This window comes from Mytilus californianus, unplaced genomic scaffold, assembly GCF_021869535.1.
Source record: "Mytilus californianus isolate M0D057914Y unplaced genomic scaffold, xbMytCali1.0.p SCAF_11, whole genome shotgun sequence".
NCBI classification, from domain to species: Eukaryota; Metazoa; Mollusca; class Bivalvia; order Mytilida; family Mytilidae; genus Mytilus; species Mytilus californianus.
In genome coordinates this window covers 4,796,937-4,818,521 of record NW_026262593.1, presented here as the reverse complement: position 1 = coordinate 4,818,521, position 21,585 = coordinate 4,796,937, and the positions used below count along the sequence as shown (strand labels likewise).

The 21,585-nt window shown below is 31.9% G+C and overlaps 1 protein-coding gene across 1 annotated transcript; it reads left to right on the top strand.

Annotated features, from left to right (window-relative positions):
- Positions 1-1,212: 1,212 nt before the first annotated feature.
- LOC127719419 (MICOS complex subunit Mic10-like) lies at positions 1,213-6,933 on the top strand. The gene is made up of 4 exons (XM_052225522.1): positions 1,213-1,323; positions 4,032-4,079; positions 6,161-6,270; positions 6,742-6,933. The coding sequence occupies exons 1-4, from the start codon at positions 1,245-1,247 to the stop codon at positions 6,766-6,768; spliced, it is 264 nt and encodes an 87-aa protein (XP_052081482.1). The 5' UTR covers positions 1,213-1,244; the 3' UTR covers positions 6,769-6,933.
- The last annotated feature ends 14,652 nt before the right edge of the window (positions 6,934-21,585 follow it).

Below are 21,585 nucleotides of genomic sequence, written 5' to 3'. Positions count from 1 at the left end.
AATAAAATTCTTATTCTTATTCTTATTCTTATTCTTATTCTTATTCTTATTCTTATACGGCTTACTTTTGTGAACTATATTCTACTATATATATATGTAGTGCGTAGTATTATTATTATATTTGGGTCGCATATGCAGATGTTTTCTACTGTTTTTAAAGTTCCGTTTCATATGGCATAGAATAGAATAGAAAATTTTATTTAAAGTCGGGGTTACATCAACATTACAAACATAAGCTCTGTAGAGCTTTTTGCCGACATTAATAACAATAACAACATATACAATATTAAGACATATAGGACATATAAAACATACATATTAGACATACAAAGTAAGACAGCTATATTGCATAAGCATATATAAAAGCAAAGCACAAACAAGTAAAGCACTAAACTAGATTATAAGCACATGCAAAGCAGACGAATTAAATAAAGCAAAACTAGTTCTAAAAGTTGCATTGAAAACATAAAAAATCAAAAGCTATAAGATCTGCAGGAGCCACATCTGCATGAGTTGCCATTCCAGTTGTTGATCATACTTTTAAACTGGTTCAGGTTCGACTGCGCACGGATCGCGTCAGGCAGCTCATTCCAGAGTGTAGCTCCAGCATACTAATAATAGCATTGGACTAATGCATACATTTTATTCATACGAATACGAACCCGAATGCAAAAGTTTTATTTTGATTCGGTTCACATACAACAGTACACACATAAGCCCTTATCGCTTTTTACCGAATATAAATAACATGTACATAACATTAGAGACGTCTCTGTTAACATTAAAACAGAGCGCATGCATGCAGATAAGATATATAATCAACATATATTACAATGCATAGATGCAGTATAGGTATATTTAAACTTAAAACACAACTAATCTACACATATGAACATGCTAAAGCTGAAACATAACTAAATTAAAAGCACAACTAAAATTTAAGCACAACTAAAATTTAAGCACAAATAAAAATTATGCACAACTAAAAATTAAGCAAAATTATTTTTATATCAAATGTACGAGACGGTGACACTCGTCAATCGTCAATCTATTAACGTAAGTAATTGTCATAAAATGGTTTGATTATTTAATGTGGGTTGTATATATATATATGTCTCTGGTTGAATATACGCAGTGGTTGTCATTTTAATTACGTTATCTTTATTTTATTTTGCTGGTATTTAGTGATTTTAGTTTTGGTTCGTTTCGAATGGAAATACCAGTAAGTCTTTCACGTTAAAAACATGGCTGATCAAAAAAGGTCGGAAGACGTCCTTGGTGAAAAGTGGGATCGATGCATTGCAGATACGGCAATTAAAACAGGTTAAACAATAAAAATAAAAGGAAACGTAAATGGCGTTTTTAACCCAAATTTAATATGCATTTATCATGATAAAAAAATGTTTTTAAGCAGATCTATAAATAACCATGATAACCTGTAATTAGGCCAACTAAAATTAATAAGTAGATTTTAATCCAGATTTTTGAAAAAATTGGGTGGGTGGAAGGATTTTGATGCCCCCGCCGTAGAGGTGGGGGCATTAAGTTTTACCCTTGTCCGTCTGTACGTACGTACGTACGAACCGTACGTCCCAAAATTGGTTTCCTTTCTCTAACTTGAGTTTGCCTCAACCAAATGTTATGAAACTTATACACAATGCTTATCACCACAAAACACAGATCAAGTTTGAATTTTGGTGGCGTCATTTTAACCGTTCTAGAATTATGCCCCTTTATAAATGGAAAAATTGCAAAATTTTTAGTTTCCGTTCTCTAACTTAAGTTTGCCTCAACCAAATATTATGAAACTTACACACAATGCTTATTATCACAAAACACAGATCAAGTTTGAATTTTGGTGCTGTCATTTATAGAGTATACCGTTATAGAGTTATGCCCCTTTATAAATGGAAAAATTGCAAAATTTTTATATTCTTCTAAATATCAAGTAATTTTTAAAATTGGAGTTATCTTCCTTTGTCCATGATTATAGTCGAATCAACTACAATCAATGCTTTATACAATGCAATGTTTAATTTTGACTTCCAGTGATAAAACACAGATCAAGTTGAATTTGGGTAGTGTCACTTTAACCATTATTGAGTTATGCCCCTTTATAAATCGAAAGATTGCAAAATTTTTAGTTTCCATTCTGTAACTTAAGTTTGCCCCAACCAAACATTATGAAACCTATACACAATATTCATTACCACAAAACTAAGATCAAGTACAAATTTTTTGTTTCCGTTTTCTAACTTTAGTTTGCCTCAACCAAATGTTATGAAACTTATACACAATGCTTATTACTATATAATACAGATTAAGTACGAAATTTGGTGGCGACACTTTTACCATTCTTGTATTTTTTCATTTTTATTTCTCCCAAAACCATTTTGTAATGTGTTCTTTATATGCACTTGCATGGGTAATAATAAGCTAATATCATGTATATATAACTTATAAGGAATTCTATGGTTAGATCATATGTTTTCGTACGTCATATGAATTCGTACTATGCATGCTTTTTCAATGGAAATTGTGATGTCACAATGCTTTCTTAATAGCACGAAAACCCATGAGACGAGGACACATAATTTTTGAAATTCGTAAATAAATATTTCTGATTGGCAACCACTGTTCCACATGTAATTGTCGCTTCAGAAACCTATTTTCAGTAAATAGGAAAAACGTGGAGAAATGCTCTCATTTAGACTAACCTACATCAAATTTATTTAGCTTTCTATGCTATGGCTTGTAGTGCCCATAAAATGAAGCATATGCTTTGGTATATGTAACACAAGTTTGGAGTACAGAGTGAAATGAAAACTCAAATGTGTTGAAAATACTAGGGTTGATGCTTTTAAGGTTCTTATTTAAGGTGCAAATATAAAACATGAACTTAACCAAAAAGAAGAAGTTGTTTAAAAACTCTATTGAAGGGCTGGGGACAGAGGGTGTTTGCTGTTTGTCAACAAAGAACAACAGCCTTGGGCTTGGGGGTAAATCTAAGGGCTTGCTATTATAGATTTAGTATGTTGGCTGACTTTTTGTACTCAATATATATACAGTCATAAATCGCACAAGTTTAAAAAATATATATACATTCATAAATCGCACAAGTTTGTGGTTGTGTCAACTTCTTTATTCCAGTCATGTCTATTGTACCAATGTGTTCCACGATTCTTGCGCTTTGGATATCATTCACAGTCCAAATTTCCTGACACAAAGTCATTGTAAATATAACAAAATCCACTGTTTTCTAATCACTGAAATTTGTGACATATCCCGATTTGCGTTTTTGGACACCGCCTATTACTCGTAATTCGAATATTTCTTGCCCTTCCTGTACTCAATCTAGCTATTCTTGAAAGATAATGTTGTCATCTTAGAGCAGCAGAATATGTCGACTTAATTATTTTTGTTACTGGAAGAACTACGAAAACCGAAATTTACAACAGGAAGTTTTGAATGAAACGAAATTATAAGTGGTTACACATGTTACAGGTAACGGAAATGTACAAAATCCAGAAATCATAAATTTTTGAAAGTAAAAAAAATTGGGGCAGGACGATTTTAGAGGGGCGGGCAGGGATGAAAATCTATCAATTAATTTTAATTGGCCTTATACCTACATGTATGCACCCACTACCAAATTGTTCTCTGATCAGCAAACATTATTTAATTTACTGTAGATAGACATGGAAAATACAGACCTGTGACAGATTTATCTATTGTCACAACTGAAGATTTTAAGTTTGAGTTTGGGCCTCACACATTTCATAATCCATGATTTTCCAACTGATTCTTTTTCCTGAGAAAGTTTGACATCACAAAGCAAATATCTTAACGTTCCAATGTGATATGACAGGTAAATACAGCTGGTTCACAAACCACACCTCTTTTGGGGAGATATTTGATATTTGTAGATATTTTGTTTTGTATATTACTTTTTTGAAACATATCATGTCTTCCTTTATTTATAAATGATTACATGTTACATCAGTAAAAACAGCTCCTATTTCTTTTTGCAGCTAGTGGATTGGGTGTTGGTATAGTGCTGTCATTCATTCTTTTCAAAAGTAAGTAATAATGTATTCTACATTCAATTAAAAAATCGCCTACAGTTGTAATAAAACATTGATCAAGATAGACAAATAATTGCATTATTTAATTACTTTCAGAAAACATGGAAAAAGCTAATGAAAATATAGATTAAAAAACAAAATTTTAATTCAAGTGGAAGAAAAAGGTTCAAGTTGTCAAACATGTGACTTATGCAATCTGCATTCCCCCTTTTTAAAGAGTAGAAGATTATACTCTGTTATTGTAAAAGTTGACAAAATTTCATGCCAAATAACACAAGTACAACAATTATCCATCAAACATGTCAAATAGAATCAATTTACAAGTGTAAAAGGATATGCATAAATATTAACTGCAACTTGCAACTTGATGATCTGAATAAATTTCTTATCATAATTTTGAATTCATTTCGTAGTTTACAATCAAATTAATGCATCTGGTTTACATTCAGAATCAAAAGATGCATGTTGCATGGTCTGTTACTATAGCCATGATGGCATTTGCAATGTTAGGTCATTAAAACCATTTTAGTTTTAAACTATTGCCTTCCACAAATCTTTTTTCAGCATTTTACAAAAATGGGTACTTAACTTGTTGTTGATGCTGCAAATCGACTATGCCAGTTCCTCATTCTAAAAAAAAAAACCTGATTTTTATACGCCCGTTTACGGGACATATTATGGTATACCGTTGTCCGCTCGTCCGTCTGTCCGTCGTCAACATGTCGGACATTTACTCAAAAATGCTTTCACCAATTTGCATAAAACTTTGGTGAATTGTTCATATCTATTGACGTGAGCTCCCTTTCGTTTTTTATAAAATTTAGATTTTACGTTTCCGAGTTATGGGGTTTTATTCATTAAAAAAAGGGGGATTTTCCAGTTTTCGGACAATAAGTCAAGAATGCTTTCACCAACTTGCAAGAAATTGTGGTGAATTGTTTATATCTATTGACATGAGCTCCCTTTTGATTTTTATAAATTTTAGATTTTACGTTTCTGAGTTACAGGGTTTTATTCATAAAAAAAGGGGGAATTTTTCAGTTTTCGGACAAAAACTCAAAAATGCTTTCAGCAATTCTTATAAAACTTTGGTGAATTGTTTGTATGTATTGATGTAAGCTTCTTTTAGAATTTTATAAATTTTACATTTTACATTTCTGAGTTATGGGGTTTTATTCATTAAAAAAAGGGGTGATTTTCCAGTTTTCGGACAATAACTCAAAAATGCTTTCAGCAATTCTTATGAAACTTTGGTGAATTGTTTGTATGTATTGATGTAAGCTTCTTTTAGAATTTTATAAATTTTACATTTTACATTTCTGAGTTATGGGGTTTTATTCATTAAAAAAAGGGGTGATTTTCCAGTTTTCGGACAATAACTCAAAAATGCTGTCACCAATTCTCAGGAAACTTTGGTGAATTGTTTATATCTATTGATGTAAGCTCCCTTTTTATTTTCATAAATTTCTAATATGACATTGAGAATTAATTGAACTTTATTTGTTTATAGTCTGACAACAGATATACATGTACTAAGTATTGCACAACAGCAAGAAATCTTTAATTGAATATAAATTCAATTCATATAACCAATTTCAAGTTCTTTGACTACATTTATTCAGAAACCTATAATATGTCAAATATTTAGTTACAATCCAAATTCAGACCTGAATCATGCTTGAATATTTTGTCCATTTTTGCCCCAACTGTTCAGGGTTGGACCTCTGCGGGAGTATCTAGCTGCACTCAGTGAAGCAGTTTATTAAAATCTAACAAACATGACAAAACTATTAAAATAGCAAAAAAATGACTCAGAAACCCTCTGATACGAAAAGACTAACATAATTGCTGCTGAATTGTGGTTGTCCTTGACTAAGAGTAGCCAGACTTGACACTGAGATTGTTACAAATGACAATAATGAAAATATTGGTTATTCTATAATGAAATTAATATAATTAAGAAATATTGGCATAAAAGTTGAGAATATTTATATGATGCTGAAGACTAGTACACTGTTATCATGGTTATGTATTTACTTTACTAACAATATTGATGTTTTTCAATTTCTCTGTAGGAAAAACATGGCCTGTAGCACTTGGTACAGGATTTGGACTGGGTATGGGATATTCAAATTGTCAGAATGATTTTCAGCAGCCATATTTATTACATGGGAAAAGAGTTAAGGTAATAATTGAAGACAACTGTATAACAAAAAATATATCATGTTTATGTATAATATTTAAACTGCGATAAAGAATGAAATACATAAATCAAAAAGTGGATGTAACTTATGAAATAACGATGTGGTATAAATATGCCAATTATCAATCAACCAAATGACCCCCCACCCCCAAAAAAACCCAACAAAAACCCACAAAAAACAAAAAACAAAGCAAAAAAAACCAAGCTATTTACATGATATGATTGGTGGTTGTATTATTTGACAATAACTCAGAATTAGATAAAAATCAAATTAAGGATTGCTGGATGCTTCTTCTGCTACATAGAAACCCTCACAATAAATTCTGGAACAGGTTTTATAAATATCATATAAATGCCAACAAGTTCTTAAAACTGACAAAAAATTGTGGAAAAGACTGAATTTTCATCTATTTCTTAACAAGTTATATCACATCTTTTTATTCTATTTTGTAGGCACCATTAAATGGATCACAGAGTTGAAAGAAGATTTTGTATTTAGATGTTATGAAAAAGAACATTGTTGACTTTGTAAATGTAAATGTACAACAGTCATGTCATGAATTATTGTGACATGTTTATGAAGCAACATTTTATATACGTATATATACATGTTTTGATGTCATAAAAAATATGAATGTAAATTAATTTTTTATTTGTTATTAATTTTAAGTTTTAAGGATCGTTCAAATAATGTTGGACTTTTGTATTTAACTCCTCGAGTTCCATGAAGTTATGAAAAGGAAAACTTCATGTTCTATATATACTCACAGATCAGAATTGATGAAGCCAAAGAAGTAAATTTTATCATTCATGGGTAACTAAATTTTTGGGATTTCATAGAATTAGGTGAAGCATGATTCCATGATTATAAGTGTCAATTTTAGCTACATAGTTTGTCAAAACTGAAAAATCAAAATTCCCCACATTTTATTTCTTTATGCCCAGTCGGAGCGGAGGGGGCATTAAGGTTTACCCTTGACTGTCTGTACATCCATCTGTACATACTTCTGAAAGTGGTTTCCGTTCTCTAACTTTAGTTTGCCTCAACAGAATGTTATGAAAATTATACACAATGCCTATTAGCACAATACTCAGATCAAGATCGAATTTGGGTGGCGTCACTTTTACCGCTCTGGAGTTATGCCCCTTCATAAATGGAAAAAATACTGAATTTTTCCGTTTCCGTTCTCTAATTTTAGTTTGCTTTAACCAAATTTTATGAAACTCATACACAAAGCTTATTACCACAAAATACAGATCAAGTTCGATTTTGGGTGGCTTTACTTTTACAGTTTTCTAGCTATGTCCCTTTATAACGTTATATGCAAGTGGGGCATCATCTGTGTCCCATGGACACATTCTCCATTTATTTATTTTAAAATAGACACTCAGATATTCAATTTAGGATGATGTGTATGTGTAACCTTGATTGTCAAGGAACCAACTTCATATTTGGATTTTCCAAAATGGAAATCCAGTTATTATTTTAGTGTTGTATGAAGGTCAGGCAGGCTGACTTGTGGCTTCTGGCTTGATGTGTTTCCTTGCATAACTTAAGAACCTTTAATGCAATGTGTTTTAAATTTTAACATGTCAAAGATTTAGAGGTTAAGTTTGATATTGATGATTTTTACTTTGCCTTTTTTGATTGAATGGCTATTTACATTAATTCCTTTCAGTAACTTTAAAACTATTCAAGCAATGCTTTTCTTGATGGGCATGCTTTGCAGACTAAACAACGGTAAAACACAAGTGGATACACTCTTACAAATAAATACCTAGCATATGTGCTACGTTTGAATTCTAGAACATTCCATGGTTTGGAGAATTTATTTTAAAAAGTGCATAAACGATGTATTAGTGAATAAACACAAAAAAGGTTTAAATTATGCTTCAGGAGTAAATATGGTTAAGGGAGAACAACCTGCACAATCTAAACTATGTCACTATCAGTTTAATCCACCCATATTTCTAAAAATCCTGCAAATTCGTTCGTTTACTTTTATAGAAGGACAACACTAGGGTTAATCCGGTCAGTTCACAAAAGCACTTGAAGTAAGTATTATTACGTTTTTGTCACATTTTAAAGCGTCTGTGAGTATTTAAATCAATTTGATGAGTCTGTGATCAACGTTGTGTTCTTATTTTTTTCGTCGTGTTTGCAGTCATCTTATTTTGCTTTCACTTTATTCAGTTTTGAACATTTCTGGCAAATGTTGATACAGTCTACTGCTACAATAAATCCAACAACTAACGCAATGCACACTGCCCCAACTAAACCCATAGTTTTTGATGAAAATCTATTGTCTGGTGCACTGATTAATGTCCTTCTGAATTCTGCAAATACAAAGACATATACATATGTATTAAATGCAACAGTAATGGCAGACAAGACTTATAATCTAAAATAAAAAGGGACTCATTTCATAGAACTAATTCTGTCTATTTTCCCTTTTTTAATTAAGGAAATACATTTCATGGTTCATATTGTCTAAAAAGGATATACATTTGTATATGCGTTCAATTAGAAAAGTGTTTTTTTTATTTAAACCACAAATATAAGTTGTCGTCGAATCTTGTTTCTTCCCGAGTATATCTTATATTGAATTGACCAAACTCGAATACAAACATTTTACCATAGGTCACAATGGCTGCATTCTTTTAAGGACAATTGCCATTTTTGACATTTAAATATACACCGTACGATGAGCACACGGGTGTCTTAACTGTTTCAATAAGCCCGCGGTTCGTGATGATTTAAACTCTTTCCATAACAAATAAGATGTTGTTCCAACAGACAACACCTATAACAATATTGCTTTTATATGCAAACATTTTATTTTGAATACCTAACCAAAGAAACAGGAATTTAAGCTCAAGATTCACTGATTAAAAAAAATTGTTGGACCTTTTTTCGACAATATATTTGTCATATTTGGGGGGGGGGGGGGGGGGGGGGGGGGTAGCTAGGATGAAAAATTTTGTCCTGCCTTTTTTTCCCACTATTTGGTCCTGCCTTTCTATTTTTCACTCTATTCGGTCCTGCCTTTTTTTTTTTAGATTATCATGACTTTTTTTTTTACATAAATTGTCATCCTGGCTTTTTTTTTTTGCAAGTAATCTCATTCTGCCTTTTTTTTACTCAAAACCCCTGTCCTGCCTATTTTTTTCAAATTTCATCCTAGCCCCCCCCCCCATAAAAATCAAATGGTAGCTCCATTATTAACTCACATTTCAGTGAGTACTTACATCTCATATATCCCAGTTCACTTGAAATTAAGGATACTACCAAAGAGAAGAGAAGGTCTGCTTTATGTCTTTATCTGCTCTCGATATTGCCACAGATGGCCGTCTTCAAACTAGAATCTATGGCAAACATTAAAATTGTTCACTTTCCATTTTTTAGCAGTGGCATACCTCTACCTCATCGTATGACGTTTACAAATTTCAATTGATATGGTACGCTCATGAAGGTTCACATTATATAAACTGGATTCATAGGGGGTTTTTCCTCACAAAAATTGACCCAACAGAATTATGAGGAAGAACAACTGAAATTAACCCTACATAGGTATAACCATGTTAACGGTCACCATTACGATTTGTTTTTTTTTTACCGATACGATGTACGTGTCTCAATGTACTAGGAATATGTTTCCAGTCTTAAATCTTTAGATAGGAGAAAAAGTATACGTATGATTATCTGTCATTTTTCCAAATGTGATATTTTGACTGAGGATTAGCATGGCGAGTGATTCATGGTTTTATAGCTAGCTAAACCTCTCACTTGTATGACAGTCGCATATAATACCATTATATTGACAACAAAATGTGAGCAAAACAAACAGACATAATAGGTACAATTGTCACAAAATGGGATACAGCAGTCAATATTATGTTGTAATCTTAATCATTATGAAACACAAAACTATTTCAGCAAAGAAAGACAAAATGGCAAATAGACACTCTTTAGACAAAGTACAAAAGCAAAAATGAAAGACAAGAATACAAAAAGTAACCATAGCAGAATAACAGAATGGCGGTATGTTTAAATACCGAACCACGCCAAAAGTATATTACCAAAAATGGACTAAACAGTAAATGTTAAAAATAAAAAACAAATAAAAAGAACACTATAACACGTATTTTAGATGATAAACAACGTCAGACCATAGAATCTATACTTCAAGACCATCTTGTATTATTTGTGAAATTGACACGGAATATTTATCAACAAGGTCTTGGTATCTTCGAATTCCGATGAACTTTTTTTAGAAAAAGGACAAAACGTTCTTTGACATAACCTTGGCTTATCAACGTTCTGCTCAGACACTGGTGACGTTTTATAAAGTCTGAGTAGCAGCTGAAAGCTCTTGAATACCGAATGAGTTGGAAAATGTCTATCCCATATACAGGTGAAGTTGGTATATTGCTGCTATAATTTCAAAATTAAAATTGTCTCGTTTGTTATAGATTCTGGTACTAAGATGATCGTTTATGTCAAAAGAGTAGTGAAATAAGTTGACAATATACAACAAAACAATGTACTGCAATTGTTCATATAGTCGAGCAGACCATCATTTATTGAGTTGATTTTTGTCATATTTTTGTCATTGTAAAAGTGTAATTAACCTAATACTTTAGCTGTAAGTTCAAAAAATGAAAACAACACGTTATAAATTTCATGCATCTCAAGTGCTTTTCTGGATTTACATTCATCAGGAACGCTCAAAGCTGGAATATTTGAAAGCCAAGGATGTATTAGGACCGAAAACGTTGAAGAGCTATAAACCAAAAAGGACTTAAAAATAGCCAAATCATCTAATGTCAGCTTTGTCTGAGGGAATTGAAACCTTAGTTTCAACTTGAAGTGTAACTATTATTTAGACTTCTTAAGTAAACACCATGTTATATCAATTGCTTTAAAGTCCTTTTAATGCTATTTAGCTTTTCTAAAACCATTAGAAATATTATAAAAACCTTTCAATATAGTAAAAGTTGTTTCAAAAATATGTTTATGTTAAAGTAAAATGTCTGATCATTATCTAAACGTGCCTGTAATTATCACTGGACACTAAAACGTTAAAAAATATAATCAATCTTTATGCAAAAACGAAATAAAATATATATGTTCCGGACCATATGAGTATTTGGACCATACGCGTATGGTCATGACCATATGCGCATACCTATATGGTCCGACCATATGCGTATGGTCGGACCATATGAGTATTATACTCGTTTGGTTATTAACGGGTCGGACCATACTAGTATTAAGACCATATAATTATTTTTCAAATAAATCCCTACTTCCTTCGCAGGACCACACAACTTATTCTACGAACCAAAAACGGCACAAGTTACTAACTGAATCCCTTTATCTTTTCATCTTGTCCGAATCTTGTCCGAATCTTGGTGTATCTGTTATCTTGCCTTCGCTAGAATGAATCTAGAGCGTTTTATCTTGTCGACATTTTCGTTCGTAAATGAAACCAAAGGCGTTTTGGGCAGGGACATTTTTTTTATTTTTTTTTAGTGTTAAAATTATTATTTCAGAAACAAAATTTCTTCTTATCTCAACTTATTTTCTTCAATTATTGTTTTCTTACTCATATACATACGATTTTTTTTTAATTTTCAGATCGTATAAATAGAAAAAAGAACGCATTATACAGATAAAACCATTTGAAATATCAAACAAATTTTGATTTAAAAAAAACACCAAAAGAAAATAAAAAAAAAAAAAAAATCAGTGTCCAATGTCCAAAGTTTCTGTGAGGTAAGCAGTTGACCTCTTGTTTAACAGTTCATTTCTTGAAGTTATTTTCATAAGTCGAGATATTGCGTTTCGTACAAATTTATGAACAAATCAATAATGACCATGTAAAAATTATTTTACTATAATTCTAACTTGTAAGTAAAATTCACTTTATTTCATTAATCATGTAGTAATGATTTAGATATGATTGAATAAGTAAAAATTTCATTTTTAGAAACTCTTAATTTATGGGACACCTTTTCATCGTTTATCGTGCTCATTAACCGGACCATACGCGTATGGTCGGATCATATGAGTATATACGCATATGGTCATGACCATACGCGTATGGTCCAAATACTCATATGATCCGGAACATATATACAACGATTTGAAATAAAAATGCAGAGCGCTTTAACTTAATAGTTATTTCAATGTAAAATAAAAATATGGAAATGTATCCGCAGTCGGTTTTCGGACAACAGAATTTTTTCTTTTATAAAATAACAGGAAAATGAGAAGCAAATGAGTATATAACAATTTGGAATAAAGCAAGACATAAACAACGAAAATATGTACATGCATAACTTACTATTAGTATCTTTCCTACTGACAGACAATTCCTTCTCCAGTTTCTTCATTTTTTCTTCGAGATCTGTCTCTGTTAATGGCTTATTACACAACTTGTAGCAATATATGTTATATGCTAACTGGACCGGAGTGGAACAAGCTTCCGCTTGATGTCTTAATGGCTGACATGTCGATGCTTTGACTTAACACAAAAGAAAGCACACGAAGAGTTGATTAATGACATATCGGTGAGTCTTGCTTAGCTCTCTGTTTCTAAAGCTTTTAAAAATAAATTTAATATTTTCCTAAACTGTACGTAAAAGAGAGACGAAAGATACCAAAGGGACATTCAAACTCATAAGTCGAAAATAAACTGACAACGCCATGGCAAAAAAACAACCAAAAGAAAAACAACAGTATACAAAACACAACATAGAAAACTAAAGACTGAGCAACATGAACCCCGACAAAAACAGGGATGATCTCAGGTGCTCGGGATGGGTATAAGCAGATCCTGCTCCACATGCGGCACCCGTCGTGTTGCTCAATATATATTTATTTTTCAAAAACCTAAAAGAATCAACTTACGCAAGTTACCATGTGCTTTTATAACCACAGTCGTGCAAATGCGTCTCTAGATTGGGGTAGCCCAATATTTATATTTAAGAAATCATTTGGGGTGATTACCTTCTCATGGAACAAAAGTTTTGGTATAAATACGGGGACCGCCATTATAGAATTATGTCTTCAGACATTCAAGGTATGTCGACTAATTGCATAAATTTTCACACAACACATATCTTGGACGAATATGTTTAGGTCACGAATATTAAATTAAGCAGTTAAGGTGGAATCCTTTACAATTGTAGCAGGTTTTTTGCATTGATGTTTTGTTCTTTTTAGAAAATTAGAAATATTATTACAGTAGGACGCTTATGATGAACGCTTAGATTTTTCTAAAATCATACTCATTTAAAAAAAAAAAAAAACAAAAAAAACAAAAAAAACACAAAACAAAAAAAACCACAAGAAACAATTTACAATACTTCAATATTCCGAAACAAAAATTACAAAGCAGCAAATCCGTTATTTACTAGTTAATAGGATTACAAAGATTTAAAAATCTTACCTCCGTTGTTCAATAACCGCTGATAGTGACTAGACACATGTTTGAATGATTTAATGAAAGCGAATGAGAGAACAACATTTTATCGAAATGTTACCAAGAAGTCTAGATCTTATTTTAATGGTGCTAAAAAGTATAAAAAGAATGCATAAAGACAAATATATCTTCATTGAGTAAAGACTTCCTTAACAATTGAATGATCTTTAATGTACGTTTTGTGTTGGTAATATTTTACATATCAAAAAGCGCAATTCCCAAGCATTGTATTTATTATCATACTATAGTACGATATGATATACTTGTTTGATAAGAGGTACATACATTTGACAAAAATCGCCATGTTATCAGCTCTATGTCCGTTCTGAAACACTGAAAATAGAAAGCAATCTGATGTAGATAAGACTTCTTCTCATATATATATATATATAAGATACTTAACAAGCGGATGTCTGTAATCGATCTCAAAGGCAAAGTATCCGTTGTTTGGTGATATTTCATGATTATTCGGAATTAAAAAAATATCATTGGAAACATTTCCATTTTAACAGTGTGAAACATTATTTTGTCGTTTTTACCCTGTTTCGCCGATTCTTATATTGATTTCTACTTAAAAAAAACGAATCCGATGAACCCTTATCTTTTCGTATCATTAAAACGGAAATTTTCAGCGATAACATAATTTATCATTTCTAATACAGATTAATATGTGGACGGATCATGAAATCGAAATTTAATAGAAAAAATATTATTTTTGGCTTCCTATGTACATTCTATAATTTTCATACTTCTTTAAAAAAAAAATTTGATTATATCCCTTAAATTATAAATGCAACATGTATTATTTTCAATAATCATATGTAGTTCAATAAGTTCTAAATGCATACAAACTTAATTAAAATGCAAAACATGAGTATCACCGAATAAAACGGTTAGGTAAATTTACTTTTCCAGTCTAGAGTCCTTGAAACTTAAATTAAAAGTGTTAACTATTATGAACCGTTTGTTTCATTTTCGCAAATGGTCATGTGCATACATAACGTTAATATATCTGTATAATTGTTCCTTGAGTTCAGAAAAAGTAAATACGAATACATAGTTGAATTGTATACGTACTATCACGATTGCTTATAGCTGTCCTTTCTGGACTATACAGTATCAAAAATGTATTTGCTGGTTCAAAAGGACAGTTTGCATATATTCCGTCGGCAACAAGCAACCAACCTGTATCATAGCACCATCGATTTGCGTTCCAATCTTTATTCACATAGAAACGTCGGTTGGGATGAGTGGTTCTTTTAAAAATGATAAAATAAATTAAAGAGGTCGAAAAATGTTGTATAGACAAGAAACATATAATATAGAAATAGGATGACGTGGTATAATTGCCAATGAGATAACTCTCCATCCGACACAATATAACATAGAAGGTTAGCATCTTTCAGGCACCGTACGGCCTTCACAATGAGCAAAACCCATTCCACAAAGCGAGCTATAAAAGGCTTCGAATTGACAAATGAAAAGTGAAATAGTTCAAACGAGAAAATTAACAGTCGGATTTATATTCGTAACAATAAAGGAAAAGCAAATATGATAAACACCAACAAACGACAACCACTACATTACAGGCTCCGGACTCGGGATAGGTACATACAAAATATGTGTCGGTGTTTCGAGCACACCAACCCTCTCCCTCTCCTTTGCTTTTACCTGGGATAGTGGTATAACAGCACAATATAAGAACAAACTATACAAATCAGTTGAAAAGGGCCTATTAAATTAGAATCAAACTAAATATTATTTTTATATACATATGCATATTCATGGCTCTACAATCTGTCGATACTTGTATCTTGGCATTGCACAAGGACATGTTTCTCTCTGACTGTTTATGATGTCGCTACACTAAATCCATTGGATGTTGGATGCCTACTGATTGATATTTTAGTCTTAGATGCATGATTTTTTTTATTGGTTGTTATTGGATTTGAACTAGCTGTCAGTAACTGAGAGTACTCTCAGATCTGTATTTAGTGACTTTTTGTTGTGGGGATGTATAAGTACCCTGCCACGTCAAATGTGTGTTTTTGTTGCTTGTTTTTGCTTTGTATCGATCTGATGAGTTAAGCCCTTTTCAACTGACTTTTGTTGTTTGTTCATATTTTGTAATGTTACACCACTGTCCCAGGTTAGGGGAGGGTAGGGTGCCCGCTAACATGTTTAACCCCGCCACATTCTGTATATGCCTGTCCCAAGTCAGGAGCCTGTAATTCAGTGGTTGCGTTTGTTGCTGTATATCATATTTGTTTTTCGTTCATTATTTTGAACATGAATAGGGCCGCTGGTTTTCTCGTTTGAATAGTTTAACATTTGTCATTTCGGGACCTTTTATAGCTGACTATGTGGTATGGGCTTTGCTCATTGTTGAAGGCCGTACGGTTAACTATAGTTGCACATTTCTGTGTCATTTGGTCTGTTGTGGAGAGTTGTCTCATTGGAAATCATACCACATCTTCATATTTTAATATTTAATCGTCAGATCGACACAAAGCCAAAAAACAACTAACAAAAACATAAAAGACACATAGTACAGAGAATACTCGCAGTTACTGAAAGCTAGTTCAAAGCCAATAACAACTAATAGGAAAATCATGTTTCTGAGGCTAAAATATAAATCAGTACTCAAACATATTCCGATGGATTTTATGTGAAGACGTCATTAACAGTCAGAAAAAAACACGACCATGTGCGATGCAAAAACTAGGGTATCGACAGACTGCAGGATCGTGCAAGTACATACATTGTATGTGTATATCAATAACAGTAAATTGGGTTAATTTATCGATTAAAAATTCAATATTTTTACCGATTAAAACAATATTCAAAGATCTAATAACAAAGTTGAATTGTTAACCTTTTAGACTAAGTTTATTTGAAGGATCGACAAGTTTACCCCGGTCGTATCTAAATGTACGGGCTCGGTTAATAACATTACCGTAAAAATGTGGATGTGCTATTCCGTTTTGTTTACAAGTTGTCTACTGGTACAGCCAAACTTCAAAACAATATGTTTGTATCTAGGAAAAAATTTAGTAAGAGTTTTTACGTAAATTGTGGAATTAATTTTTTTTATTTGAATGCTATCTGTAGATAAAAAAAAGTTATTGTGAACTCTAGACATCAAAAGTACATTACACAGTCATGTAATATTTCAGAGTAGGACATAGTGCTTATCGTCCTGACAACTAGAGTTTAGTCCTTAAACCCCTGTTTTACTGTAGATATTGATTATACGTTATGTAGATGACATCCTGACAACTCGAGAGTTTCCATTAGACCCTGTTTTAATGTAGATATTAATTATATACTATGAAATCAATATTAGACTTGTCATATTTTTAAAGTCTTTTTCATGTTATTTTGATTAGTTGTTTTTTCATTGATGAATGTCTTCAACTTATATTTATTCATATGAGTAAAGAAAACTAGCTAGCTATTCACTGACTTTCTATGAATATTTTCATACTTTCTTATTTCAAATTTTGTTCTAGCTCCACTGACAGAAATAACATTCTTGGAAATGATCATTCAGTCGTCTTCAGTGCTCCCCTTGTATGTTTTTTTTTCAATATATTTCTGATGCATGTAGTACATCTCCTGACATTTCACTCATAAAACTTTACATAGTACACGGAGTACATAATTTGTTTTAGAAGAATCAAATCAATTACTTGATTTGCTGAATCTAAGAACTATAACACTTTACACAGTACACGGAGTACACAATTTGTGTTAGAAACATTAAATCCATCATTTTGATTTTTCTGAATGTAAGAACTATAAAACAATACACAGTACCCGGAGTACAAAATCTGAGAACTATAATCGTACACCAATTTTTATAATTGTATTTGGCTTCCTTTGTTCATTTGACTTCTGGTGTCTCCACACCTTGATGATGATGATAGATGACTGCTCAACGTCCAGCGGTAAATTAATATGCATATTCAGCACGAGGACATGTTAACGTAATATGAATATAAACCCTCGACATCTTGATAAGAGGAAATTTCAGTGTTGGTTGGCATACATCGGCTTGATATATTTATGTGATAAATCCACGTTTTGAAGATTTTTTAAATGACATTTCTTCTGTAATAAATAGTTTTACTGAATTCAAAACGTCATAAATAATGTTTCGTTCTCAATCAAAACGTTGTTTCCGCTTATGTTGAATCTGTACTCACCCTGCAATTGAAAAATGATATCCAACGCCTTGACTAGCATTCTTCAGATCAGAATAGGAACTGTTCTGCATCCTCTTCTGACTGAACCAGTTTGTTTTGTCTGTACCAGTACCATTGAAATTTAGAAAGGCTTGCTCCAGACCATTCTGATAAACAACTATCTGTACCTGCCAATGTTGACTGAGTATATCATATCTGTTAAAATTGTAAAACTTACTAACCATCCTATTATAAGTTATCCTCATCCTGAGTTAGAAATGGAAGGTCTTTCGTTTCTGCGAGTCTGGTAATTCGAGAAATTTCTAAATAACTTTTGGTTAGAATGATAGCAAATTACGGAGTTAGCTCCCCGTAATTATTGGTTTCTAGTATATTTCAACCAAATTATATCTTGAAAAAAAAACAGAACAGGAAAAGGAAACAAATATTATATTCATGCACCATTATCCGTTTTGAACTTAAATTTATTTTCAAGTCCCACCATTCGCATTATGATATCAGCTGAAGTGTCAAGTTATTTTTCAAATCATTTTACACATCAGTGTCATTGAATGTTACTTCTGTACTAACAATAATCAATCTTCATTTAGCTTGTACTTTATATCATGTAGGAGATTCATGAACAATATCTTTTCGCCCTTTGCAGCTGATTTTGAAATTATTTCATTCCTTTGGAAAAGAGCAATGCTTTGAGATGCTAACTATTTGAGCCGTCAGAATTATAGTGCGTATTATTTGTGCATGATGCTATCTTTTATTTTCATTAAACGATAGTTTATGGTTACATACAATACAACTCCAATAAATGCACACGATCTCCAAGAATACAAAATACTAAAGATTTTCTACCCTAAGAATAGATTTCCTTAGATGTATTTGACAAAACCTTTCAGAAATTTGGGTCCTCAATGCTCTTCAACTTTTGTTTGGCCTTTTTAACTTTTTTGATTCGAGCGTCACTGGTGAGTCTTTTGTAGACAAAATGCGCGTCTGGCGTACACAATTTTAATCCTGGTATCTTTGCATGATGAGTTTATTTGCGACGATGAGAGGAATAATCAAAACAAAAACAAAACAAAAGAAAAACTTTATTAAAATTGTATTTTCGTGGTTTTAACTAATATTTAAAATATGTCCTACGTAGATGTACATTTTGTTATTCATTTAAAATTTAATTAAAAAATGTAGGTAATAGAAATGATGTGATTCGGTTAATTAATGAAAGAATAAAAAACTTTTAAAAAAATCGAAGAGAAATGAAGGCTTTAGAGCAAATGCAATGTGATTTCCATTATAATCAATATTTCCAAGGGGCATAACTCTTTGAAAATATTTGATCAGCACTTATTTTCGAAAGTGTCAAAGACATTGATGATATAAACCGATAATATAAATTTCATAAAAAACTGACAAGAGTTGTACACATTTGCTCATAAGGCAATTTACCATATAATTAATATTTCCAAGGGGCATAACTCTTTTATATATTATTGATCGTCACTGATTTTCTAACTTAACAAAGTCATTGCTAATATAAACCTATGATATAAGTTTCATAAAAGTCTGGCAAGAATTGAACAAGTGAGAGCGCTAACGAGGCAAATAAACTCATCATAGATACCAGGATTGAAGTTTCGTATTTGCGCCAGACGTGCAATTTTCCGTATAAGTAATGTTTCCAAGGGGCATAACTCTTTTAGGAATAAAACATCGGCACTGATTTTCAAACTTGTCCAAGACTTTGCGGATATAAACTTATAATATAAGTTTCATAAAAATCTGGCAAGAATTGTACACGTGAGAGTGCTAACAAGACCGGACGGACGGACGCACAGACGGACGGACAGACAGAAGGACGGACGGCTGGACGGACGGACAGACATCCAGTTTTTCTATGTCTCCCGCAACGGGTTGCGCGGGGGACAATAAAGAGTTTAGAATATAATGTTGAGTCGCACATACACAGCTGGTTTTGCGTACATGAAAGCTAAAAGAGGATTGCAATTTAAAACTGTTTAAAAACTTCTATGCTAGACATTATTGAAGCAAAAGGAAGGTTTTTAATATATGTCCCACGGACAGATATATCTATATATTTGCATTTCTTGAAATACAAATGTACAAAAGTTTAATGCATGCATTATGTATTTATCATTTCATTGACTTCAGTAACGAATTTAATTTCATTGTTAAATTCTTACCTCTTCAATATCAATATCCGACCAATGATTAATAATATCTGACTTAAAATGCTTGCCACTTCGGTGAGTGACATTTAGTGCTTCATTGTCATTGATGTTGTAGGTTATCACTTTGTCCATATAAATATCATATATATTGCTATTGTCTCCTTAAAAAAAAGCTATAAAATAACTAAAATAATATTAACGGTACCAATTTTTCTGTACCAGATGCGCATTTCGACAATAAATGTCTCTTCTTTTTTCCGGTAAAGCTCGAGGCCAAAATATTTGAAAATCCTAAACTTACTTAAAATAGGAAGAGCATATAAACCAAAGAGAACAAAACGTATAGCCAAAACCGAGCAAGGAATCCGAGCTTTTTATTAGGGATAATATAGTCGATCTAAAGATGAGAAAATAATAAATACGAACATGAAGGTATTTTCGCATTATTAGGTTTACCATAAGCGTATCCGGTTATTGTATCATTCATTTATTGTATTAAAATGTACCAATAAATTAACATCAATAATGTAAAAATGATGTATTAAAGAACACAAATAATTGAAAAAAAAGAACATCCAATGAGAATAACGATGGAAGTAAGATAAAATAGTAGTAACAATTTTGTTGTTCTGTAACGAAAGTATCACATGAAGTTTATTACATAAAACTAATGTCAAACTTTCTTATTTATTTATCTATTTATGTTTTATTGGGAAAACTACATTATAAACTTTCAAGCTTACCATTTGCATCAATTTTGAACACAAGGTTCCAATCGTCGGGAGCGCTCTTTGTTAGACTGTCAGCAAACAACCACAAGAGTCCTGTGAATTTTTATTTATAAATATAAATTTATTTATAAAACGATAATTCAAAATGGCTTTCTATTTGAAATGAGCCTTTATATTGTAAATAAGAAGACCATGGTGTATTACAGTATATTTGTTTTAATTGCAACATTCTGAATTTCCCCTAAACAGCCATTTATATTATTTCAGTGTTTTGTAATTAAGATGATTAAAAAAATAAAAATATTTCAACCTTCAGATCATAATAACTCACATCCAATCAATGTCGAACGAAATAAAGCATTGCATCAATATTTCTGGCTTTTTTTCTTAGCGTTTTAAAACGCGAATCTAGCTTACCAATTGTTTTCCAGCCGGATCCATCCATCATGAGTTATGTAAAAATGAGTCTGGAAACGTCAATGTTGGAACTATAATACAATAAAATTTAGCAATTATCATTGGCTTTGAAAGAAAATGTACTGACCGGGGCAGTTGTTATCAATGAATATATATTTTCCCTGCAGACTGTCTCTTGAAAACCTAATGCAAGTGATATAACGATTATACTACCACTTTATTTGAACCTTGGTGGATAGTTGTCTCATTGTAAATCACACCA

Bases quoted from the DNA above. Each gene is read 5' to 3' on its own strand.
- LOC127719419 (XM_052225522.1), top strand. From the start codon at position 1,245: ATGGCTGATCAAAAAAGGTCGGAAGACGTCCTTGGTGAAAAGTGGGAT. The intron at 1,324-4,031 runs GTTAAACAATAA...TTCTTTTTGCAG, and splicing joins AGATACGGCAATTAAAACAG to CTAGTGGATTGGGTGTTGGT. The intron at 6,271-6,741 runs GTAATAATTGAA...TCTATTTTGTAG, and splicing joins TACATGGGAAAAGAGTTAAG to GCACCATTAAATGGATCACA.